The 11,422-nt window shown below is 35.6% G+C and overlaps 1 protein-coding gene across 1 annotated transcript; it reads right to left on the reverse strand.

Annotated features, from left to right (window-relative positions):
* Window positions 1–261: 261 nt before the first annotated feature.
* On the reverse strand, window positions 262–10,353 carry Radx (RPA1 related single stranded DNA binding protein, X-linked). The gene is given in 6 exon segments (XM_055612121.1): window positions 262–383; window positions 8,044–8,089; window positions 8,091–8,189; window positions 8,191–8,219; window positions 9,955–10,018; window positions 10,021–10,353. Coding segments are annotated over 6 exon segments (693 nt in total).
* Between the last annotated feature and the right edge of the window lie 1,069 nt (window positions 10,354–11,422).

The raw sequence follows: 11,422 nt of genomic DNA on the forward strand, positions 1-11,422 counted from the left end.
GCAAAAGGAACAGCAAGACATAAATTGTTACAATAATCACATACAAGTGAAGTAATTACGAATACACAAAATTGTCTTGACTTTTTTTCAATAATAAATCCAGTGTGAAAGGAGCACTAAATATGAGGTGAACTGAAAAGCCACTTAACTTTAGAGGTCACATAATATTCTGATGAAAATACCAAGAAAATAATAAATTCTCTTTAAAGCAGTATACTATCTATAACCTGTAATTATATCGCCTGCTAATCTTTAAGAAGCCTATTCTGGAGTATAAATTTTTTTCAAACAAACTTCCACTTTATTGTTACCCAAGTTACAGATATCCAAGATATAGATGATGTGGACTCTAGTCAGTTCAGCTGCTGCTTTTACAATATCACCTAAAAGTAAAACAAAACAAAACAAAACAAACAAACAAAAAACAAAAAAAAATACAACAAAAAACAGATGGTAAGTATTGTAAAATAGTTCAATATTTACTTGGATTTAGAATCACACAATCTGATGATTTTTTTTTTCTTACAGCATTAATGATCTCCCTAATCTCTTTAATTCAGCACATGTACTTACCACATTTCTCGAGATAGAGGAGAGCACACCTACAGATGCATTCGATAACATTCTTGTTACCTTGGTTTTTTGTTTTTGTTTTTTTTTTTGTTTGTTTTGTTTTTTGTTTTTTTTTTTTTTGGTCTTTTTGTTATTTTAATTTTTTTTTCCAGAGCTGAGGACCACTGAACCCAGGGCCTTGCGCTTGCTAGGCAAGTGCTCTACCACTGAGCTAAATCCCCAACCCCTCGATAACATTCTTGTATGCATCTCCCAGAGTATTTGGTTTTCTTTCTTTCTTTCTTTCTTTCTTTCTTTCTTTCTTTCTTTCTTTCTTTCTTTCTTTCTTTCTTTCTTGTGAAGTAAAGCAAATCTATATATTTTCAAGGTCACAAACAAACATCTCCTTAGATGTTTAAGGAAGTACAAAGATGAGTTATTTTATCTTCATAGGCAATTAAATATAATTTTGGAAAAAATCTATGAAGTATATAGCAAGCCATCAACGTATCCTACATATTTAAATTTCATTTATATGCATGTTTATAGGTGTATATGCATGTAAATGAATATTCTTTCAAAGTGTATATATATTTTTAGAACTAACAGTTTTGTATACTCTGATGGCCCTTTATTAAATAAATGGATTAGGTGAACGGTATCACTGAAAATGGCAAGGGACTCCAAGTCTCTGTCTCTCTTAGCATGCAGAGTATAATTTGGCAAGATAAACAGAGTTAATATGAACCAAATTGCAGAACTTAGACAAATATTTAGAACCATCAAGACAAATATTTATGAAGAAAGAAATTGTTGTCTTGTAGTGTGAGCATTCTTGGAAGTAAACTGCCTGCTCACTACCATTCACATGCCAGACGACTGGCAACCACAAGCAGAGCAGTTCACATCCCTGGTGAAGTTTGTTAGACTGAAGGGACCAATTCAGTCTATCCTAATTGATGCCATTTTGTTTTGCTCTATCTGACAGTTACCTCAGCCACAGACATGAGAGGTTGCTTTTGTTTTACCATTGCTCTGGTGACTTCCCAGAAGACGTTTTTGTTAAAAGCATGTAATGTAAAGTATAGGTTAGAATGAGCAATAGACTGAAACTCCAGGGTAGCAAGAAGTCGAGAAATGAAATATATAAGGGAACAAGTTCTTTTAAAAGATGTTGTGTAGCTGGGCACTGTGGCACAAGCCTTTAATCCCAGTGCTCAGGAAAACAGAGGCAGGCAGATCTGTGTGTATGTTCGAGCCCAGCCTTGTCTACAAAGTGAGTCTAGGACAGGTGAGGCTACCCAGAGAAACTCTGTCTTGAAACTCCTGCCCCACCCAAAAGAAGATCTTGTGTAAGAAGAACATACTATATATACACCCAAGGTTTGCTATGTGGCATGAGAAGCCTGTGATCATCCACTTATAGCAGACTTCAGGAGGAAGTAAAGTCCAAGGCAGAATTACAAAATGGCCTTGTTACATGAAGAAGTTTGTGGCACAGAGCCAATTTGGAAAATTTAGGAGAAAGAATTTGCTTTGCTTTTTTCAATTTTTTTTGGCTTTCATGTTTTAAGGAAGCTGTCAAAATACTAGGCAACCACTCTTCAGCTAAATGGATAATAGACTTCACTGACAATATAAGCCCAGGATTTTGTTTTAAATACAAAATAGTAAAAACATTGAGAAGTAACATGATGGTTACTTCTCAAGTAACAGCATGGCATCATGGTATATACTTTTCACTTATTATGCTAGAGATACAAACTGTGCTAAAGTGTAGGGACTTCGTTTTGTTGTTTTTTGTTTGTTTGTTTGTTTAATAAAAGCATGCAAATGAGCCTTAGATGAGTTGTATGCAAGCTCATGCTCCAATAATGTCACAGTAGATTCTCCTCTAGTAGATACCTTAAAAAAACCCTAATGAATGAATTAAACTGGTGTAAATCTAGTAAAATGCAACGAATGTTACCAACAATTGCTGATACTATATAACTATCTTCTTTATGTATGAAGGACATTAATCTTTGAAACTTTGAAAAGTTCCAAGATCTTTATATTTGATGCTAACTGAAGCAACCCAAAGCTTTCATATAGCCACTTTTAAAACTGACATACACAACATCTACAACATAAAACTGAAGATTTCTCTCTGTCTGACTCTGGCAGTTATGTTATGGCATGAGTAAATGGCAATTTACTGAACAATCTGCATATCTAGTACCTACATGGTAGACTGTCTTGAGGATGAACTACATGTGAAGCTCTTAGAATTGTGGTTAACATACAGAAAACACTAATATATTAGCATTATTTTTATTGCAGAAGAGCCTTCATTATAACATTAAGATATCAGTTATGTCACAGAAGCCCTTTGGAATGGGACTATAGGATTTTACACATATAAAATGAGCTTCTGTAAATTTGCATGAAGTTATTAGAATTACATATTTTAGAAAAATAAATGTATGAAGTCAATATGACAGAGTAATCGCCAAATGTTCCCAGTGTTTCTTATTTCTTAGTCACAGGGGAAGAGAAAGTATCCTAGTCTCCGTAGTTTACTGGTATCATGTAACAGTTCTGGCAAATGGGAATGTGGGCTGGCATGATGCATCATTTCTTGTCCAATGTAAATAAAAACCAATTTGTTCTCCATCTCTTCCTTTGCTTTCACAAGTCTAGAAGCCATTTTCTCCTGCTGGCTTAGCAACAAGAGGGAAGCAAGCTGGTTCATGAAAAGAGAGTTGCTTGCTGCCTGCACGACACTTGAGCAAGAAAGAGACTGTAATTGTGGTCAGTCACTGTGACTTTAGAGCTGCTTTGTAACTGCAGCACACTTCAACCTACAATACAATACAGTGCAGTAATTCTTGTCTCTGAAATCAATATGGGAAACCCTTATTACCCAGAGAATAAAGGTGTTTTTTTTCCCCTAAATACGTAAAATTTCCTCTGTATTACACCACAGTTACAAACTGTTGTTCAGTGGACATATTAAAATAATGCTTTCAAGTGACTATAATGTGTATATATGTATAGTCTACCCCATGATAAAAATGATACCAAGAAGGATTTAATATTAGTAAGATTAAATGATTTGTGATAAATGGTTAATCATTTGCAAACTGTAATGCTAGATCCTTATTTCATCCTCCACATTGATTAATTCTAAATGGATTAAAATTTTAAACTGTAGAAAGAAAGTCATATTCATGATAACTTATCCCACTAAAAATTAAAAAAAAATGAGCAAAAACTCAAATAGAAAGCTCTCCAAAGATATACATGTGGTCCATATGTATGTGAAAAAAAAATGCTCAAATTATTAGTAATGAGTAGAAATGCAGACCCAAACTCACAAGAATACCACTTCCTGTCCATTAGCACAGCTCTAAACTAAACACAACAAAACAAAACACAACAAAAAAAGAACTTCAAGATATTTCAAGGATTAGGGTACTTGGGGAAAGTCTGATCACTTGCATTTGGTCCCTGGAGCCCACAGAGTAGAAGGAGAGAATGGACTCCTGCAAGTTTTCCTCTGACCCCTACATGTCTACCATGGCACACATGCATGTGCCATAATGAGTGCACACACACGCGCACACACACGCACACACGCACACACACACGCACACACACTATTTATAAATAAATGTGTGATTATTTAAAAATTCAACAACACAACAAGTTAACAAGTGTTGGTAAGGCTGTGGAGACATTTGAATCTTCACATATTGCTGGTGGGATATATAAAATAGTGTACTTTCTACGGAAAGTGGTTTGGCAGTTCTTTAAAAACTTGCACACAATAATACCATATATAATGCAGAATGTGGTGACAGTCACCTGTAATCCCACCACTGAGGCAGGCCTCTTTGAATTCAAGGTCAGCCTAGTTTACAAAGAGAGTCCAGAACAACCAAGGGAAAACATAGAAACCCTGTCTCTAAAACAAACAAAGAAACAAACAAACAATGCCATATAATTCAGTAATTCTATATTGAGGTATTTATATGCACCTGAAGAACTCAAAACATGGATTCAAAGACATGCTTGTATATACATGCTCAAAGCAGAATTATTTACAATATCTAAAGTTGGAAATAAGCCAATTTTTCTAGAAATTTAACAGATAAACAAAATGTGATATATAATACAATGAGAAATCATTCAGCCACAAAAAGGAATGAAATTGTGATACATATTCTAACATGGATGAACCCTGACAATGTTATGCTAAGTCAAATGAGCTAGATATAAAAGGGCAGATACTGTATGATTTCATTTAAATGAAATACCTAGAAGAGGCAAATGCATAGAAAAAGTAAAATGAGAATTGCTGTTTAACTTTCTTGCATGTGATCACAATAAAAATATGTGAGGAAGAAAAAAAGTATAAGAATACCTTCAAAACAATGACTTAGGTATATATATGAACATGTACATGTGTGTATGTGTGTGTGTGGAGGCCAGAGGTCAATCTTATGTGTCATTCCTCTAGAGCAAACACCTTGTGGGGCTCTCTCACTGGGACCTGTTACTGGCTGGTTAGTATCTGCCTGTCTCTGCCTCTTTCACCAAGCCAAGATTTTCCATGGATGCTCATGATCTGAACTCAGGTCCTCACGCTTGGATGGCAAGCACTTTTCTGATTGAATCATCTCTCTGGGCCAATAGTGAAGTTCTATAGTTTTAAACTGGTGATGCCTCTGAATATGACTTAAAATGAAGAACCACAAATAAATCTTGATATAGCTGAGTACTTAAGAATAAAATTACTTAAATATGAAAGCAGGCCTCCTTTTGAAGAAATGTCAAACTGAGAAAAAAAGCATTTTTAATATATAATAAATGGTGTTTTTTAAAAATTTAAATATACAACGAAGGCTATTTTTTTCAATGTGAAAAGACAACCCATAAGTTAACAACAGGGTAGATAAATAGCATTCATAGGAAAATGTAAAAAAATGCTAGCATTGATGTTTCTAGAAAAAAACAAAAATAAACAAACAAACGGCTAACAAGGAATTTCAAGCTCTAAGACAATAAAGACTTAGTGTGCTAGTGAGCTGGCTCAGTGGGCAAAAGTGCTTGCTAACTTGTGTTTTATCTCTGGGACCTACACAGTGGGAGAGAACTAGCTCCTGCAAGTTGTCCTTCGGTCTCCACCTACTTGCCATGGTATAAGGCCCCTACAAATAAATAAATGTAACAAAGATAATTAAGAAGCATAAACCCAAAACAACAATACCTGGAGTTCACAAGGGTTTGGTTGAAATATCAACCTTCCTTTGGTTCTAATTAAATTATTATAGCCATATAGAGGACAATTTTACTGTATTTACCACAGTTTTCAATGTATTTGTCTTTTGAGTCACCAACTTCTAGGAAGTGATGATATAGATGTAGTTGTATCATTATACAAAGATTTCATGTCTACGTACATACACACACATATGCATACTTGGTAACAGTGTTACTTGGCAACAGAAAAATCATTTGAAAACAATCTATTTGTGAGACAAAGTTTCTAGCACTGTCGGACCTAAAATTTGTTATACCAGACAGGCTGGCCTCAAAATCAGAGATCCTCTGGCCTTAGCCTTCTGAATTTTGGGGTAAAAGGTGTGAGCCAACATGCCTGGCCTGATTTGAACTAGTCTTAAACACTCTTCAATAGGGGACCATGAAAGCAAATTTTGGCATAGTCACACAATATTTTGTTGACTACTTTGAATATTTTGTTGTTTCTAAAAAGAATAAGGAAGCTCTTGCTACACATGTATGAGAAATGTACTATAGTGGGAAAGCTAATTATAAAGCTATGTTTTTAGAACATAATTTATGTGTATTTATTTGATAGAAAATTATAATCGGTATATACTGTTGTTTGAAAACTTATTGTAAATAAGTGAAAAAAGGCTGGACCTGGGAAGACAAGGATTTTTCTATAACTGTAGAAAATTTAAATTATTAAAGTGCATAGATTTTATTAAAATCTATTCTCTTTTTAAAAAGAAAATAGCTTATAATTTTTAAAAGATGACACCAGTGTTATCCCTGTGCCACTGTTTTATATCACCAAGCCTATTTTGATCTCTCATGCTAGAATCATGAAAGGAATGGAAAAGTCTGGAATCAGGCAAACTTTCAGATTCAAATTCTTGCTCTGTTATTCATGCTGGCGAGATGCTAACTTTCAGTGTGGTCACCTGTCAATAGTGGATAGGAGTGTTCCTTTTTTGCCAGGGTCTCCATGAGGATTAGCTGAAAGGCCACGCACACTGATCTGCACTGTCATTTTTATTACTGCTGTATCATCAAAGATGTGATATTCCACTCACAATGAATCATTTTGCTTGTAATTGCTACCTTACCTTTCTCCTCTAGTGATTTGTGTCCTTCATGTCCAAATATTAACTACTTGGCAGACTGGGAGCAAGTACTTTTCATGTGACCATGCTAATGGTGAGTGGAAGAACACCGGCACTAGCAATGAGCAAATAACTGGGAACTCTGACCTTCCATTGTATATCAATAACTGCCTATGCATTTACCAGAAAGCATGTGACAGAGCAGATAAGATATAAAAGAAGAATATGAGTATGGGAATATTTCAGCTAGTTAAGAAGGTTAGGACCACCAAGAGAGCCCAAGGAGTTGTGATATAGGACATGATATTGCAAGCTAAATACCAATCATCTCTAAATGGAAAAAAACATTGTGAATCTCATAGAATTAGATATTTCAACTTGGGTTGTACAATGAGGAATGTCAAGTTATATCATCAGGTAGAGTTCGTAAGACATGCTCAAAATCAACAGAGATTCTAGAGTTTCATCAGGTTGGAGAGACCCACCAAAAACTTGCAATAAATGGCTTTCTTAAATGCTCTTTTTAAATGCATCATCTTGGTGAGCTCAATGAAAATGACTAGAAGCTTTACCACTGCTCAAGGAATAGAAACAATAATGGAATGACTAAGACATCTATAACTTCTGAGTTAAGTTTATAAGTATAGAATGGAAAATGTGGTATTTTATGAAGCAACCATAAACAGCTGAAGAGTTGTCACTATTGGGATCACATAAACTCTTAGCAGTCCTGAATGAATGGAACAAATAGCACTTGAATAACCAAACATTTATGAGAAAACAATTATACTGTGGAACATTACTGAGGTTTTATAATTTGAGGCAATTATACAGCAAAAGTATAAAAGACAAAAGGGAAGCTTTACACTCCTCCATGTACATACTCTGTCAGTCTGATGAAGTAATTAGAATCCTAAAATATCCTTTATGTCACTAGAATGGAAACAAGCTACTTAGTTTGTTTCAAAGCCACATTCACATTTAAATCTTAGTGGGTATACATCTCAAATGAGTTAAGTCTACAGTAGTCTAAATAATACAAATTCTGCTATTGGGAAAAGGTTAGGGTCATTTATAGTATTTTTTTAAATCTAAACAAGAAGAACACAGTCACCTGCAACTGTCTTGGGATCTGGCAGTCTTCCACTGGTGGAAGATTTGTGGTGGACACACACAACTGTAATTGATGCAGGTCAAAAACGTGTCAATTTGAGATGTTTGGGCATCTTCTGGAGAATACATAGGTAGAAATGTAATATTATGATCCCATCGTGACCTCATGGTTCAAACCTGTGGGAGAGAGCCCACATATTTAGTGTTTAGTAGCTTAACATATTTTGCTAATTTGAATTTTCTGGTTTGAGCCTAACATGTGCCTCATAGAGACCTGTGAAAACCTGTTTTCATACTGGGAACTAAACTCAAATTGATTTTTATATGTGACATCCTCTCACCAAGATTGTATGATGATCAAAAGACACATAACTATGTATATTAGTTCTATATATTAAGTTAAACCATTAAACAGAAGAATTTATGGGTTATGAAGTAACCACATGTTAAAATATGTTTATTTGTGGGTTTATTTAGCTATGCCTTATCGTTATAAGAGATTATGTATATTACAAGGTTAAAGTAGGAATAAACTACCTCAGACATACTTTGCAACAAAACTAGTCGAACAAAAAAGCTCATTTGTAACTGTGTTAATTATATAACTTTGAATGGTATATTTAGACTTGAATTTTGTTTGAATTAAAAAAACACTTTCAATATTCAGTATTTTCTCTGAAACAAAAGTGGTTGAGAGGCTCAGAAGATAGGGTTTTTAATCACATACTGCTTTGTCCTCAGCCTGAGTGTGAGACTTGAAGCCATGTAAGTTTCCTTTAGCTCTAAAAGTGAATATGAAATCGAATAAATAAAAGAATGCCCTTTCTCCAGCCAGAAAGCTTAGGGAAAATTACTGTCATATGGTAGTAAATTGGTTATCTCTATGGACCTTGTGACACCTACATTCGATCCTTCCTTTAAAATACTCTAAACCATCCTTGAAAACAGGTAAGATGGCATTTATATAAAAATAGCACACTTCTAACATCGATTCAATCCGGTGAGCACATTGACAAATTTGTGTTCCTTCTACTCTATTCTTGCTGACTCACAGCCAAAGCTAATAAAAAGTGACAACCACATATGAGTCAGCTGAGACAGAGTCAATCTGTTTCAATCAATCTGTAGAGTGTTAAAGGAAGAAAAACATCCAGTCCTGTGTTTCTCTAGGACTCTTGGTTTCCATGGTTACTTTATGTGATGTATGGGAAATCTTGGCTTGATTTTTGTTTCCTAGATATGAAACTAAGATTAATAAAATACCTAACGAGATCAAGCACCGAATCTAATGAAGAGCATCTGAAAGCTAGGTCTCTCCTTGCCAGTGGAAATTTACCTTTTACTGCATGTATGCATATTTACATGTGAGGAAACAGGAAAGAAGGGGCAAAGGGAAATAATGGTAAAAAAGCACTTGAAAAAGTTACAGCCATTAGCACTGACAATGTAAGATCAACAAACAGAACTCAGATCAGTCATGGGTAAAGGAAAACTCGGTTAGATCCCACTCTCATATCCCGCAAATTTTCCAAGAATTTGCCAGTGTTAAAAAGACCATAATCTTTGCTGAAGAGATAGCTCAGAGGTTAAGAGCACTTGCTGTTCTTCCAAAGGTCCTGAGTTCAAGTCCCATGCAACCACATGGTGGCTCACAACCTGGTACCCTCTTCTGGCATGCAGGAACACATGCAGGCACACTACAGTATAAATAATAAAAAAGGCCACAATCTGAGCTTTATTCTATTTCAAAATTAGGGCTTCCATCATTGAGTTTGAGCCAAACAGAAATCCACCCTTGGACTTGATTGGAGAGGGTGCTTATATTTTTTAAGGCTAATTTCTAACTATATTTAAATATGTAGATATTTTAAATTAATAGTATTCAAAAATAATAGAAGAGCAGTTCACCTACCCAGGATGGTTACTTCAAAATGTCCAAGGCCTCAGGCACTCAGAAATTCATCGAATTTCGGGGGTGGGGGCTTCCTTCTGGGGGTATGTATTTTGCAGGTTGAGAATTATACTGCTGGATGAGAAACGTTTCATGCTCCAAAATAAATGTCCGTGAAATACTTTCAGGATAAATATGACTATAATGTAGGTACTCTTTCAAGCTAAACTTTTTTTCTCCTCATAGCTGACTCTCCCATCCATAGTTTATTATTTTTCTGGACTTCCCTGTGGCACCAGCACTTAAACTTTCTCCACCTGTCCAAATCACAATGAGATAGGCACAGTTGACCCATAAACAAACTAAATCAAGGCATTCACCACATTTAAGAGTACAGATTAATGAGGAAGAGTGAAGCATCTTTAAAAATCAATCACCAACAAAATGAAAATCGAGTATCTAAAAGATATTTTTTCATTATTAATTACATTTGATTCACTTTGTATCCCTCCTGTTGTTCCCTCCCTCCTCCTGTCCCAATCCCTCCCCCCCTTCACCCTCTGCATGCATGCCCCTCCCCAAGTCCACTGATAGGGGAGGTCTTCTTTTCCTTGCTTCTGATCCTAGTCAATTAGGTCTCATCAGGAGTGGCTGCATTGTCTTCTTCTGTGGCCTGGTAATGCTGCTTCCCCCTCAGGGGGAGGTAATTAAAGAGCAGGCCAATCAATTCATGTCAGAGACAGTCCCTGGTCCTATTACAATGGAACCCACTTGGATACTGAACTGCCATTGGCTACATCTGTGCAGGGGTCTTAGGACATCTTCATGCATAGTCCGTGGTTGGAGTATCAGTCTCAGGAAAGACCCCTGTGCTCAGATTTTTGGTTCTGTTTCTCTTCTTGTGGAGTTCCTGTACTCTCCAGATTAAAAGATAATTCTTATTAAAGTTAGGAAAGAGGGGTCTGGAGGGATGGCTCAGTGGTTAAGAGCACTTGTTTTTGCACAGGATCTGGGTTCAATTCCAAGCACTCACATGATGGTTCACACCTGCCCATAACTCCAGTTCCAGGGGTCCAACACCCTCTTCTGGCCTATGTATGCATCAGGCACACATGCGGTACACAGACATACATGCAGTCAGAAAACCCATCTACACAAAATAAATAAATCTTTTAAAATGTGCAAAGGTTTTGAAAAAATTCAGAAAGAACTAAATTTGCTCTCTACATATTTTTTTCCTAAAATAATGGGTAATAAACTTTTATTTGTTGGAATTGTGGAGATTTGTAATTATCTTCTTTTTAGTAGGTCTACATTTTCCAAATGCTCTTAAATAAACACATTTCTTTGATGTAATACAACCAAGTGAAATCAGATTCATGACAATGATAATATTCGTTCATTCATTTATTATTTATTTCACTCAGCGTCAACTGTCAACTTGCTATAGCCCAGTCATTTGAGGGCATGTCAGGTAAGGGATGGCCCA

Source organism: Psammomys obesus, unplaced genomic scaffold (assembly GCF_907164565.1).
Source record: "Psammomys obesus unplaced genomic scaffold, mPsaObe1.curated_primary_1811, whole genome shotgun sequence".
NCBI classification, from domain to species: domain Eukaryota; kingdom Metazoa; phylum Chordata; class Mammalia; order Rodentia; family Muridae; genus Psammomys; species Psammomys obesus.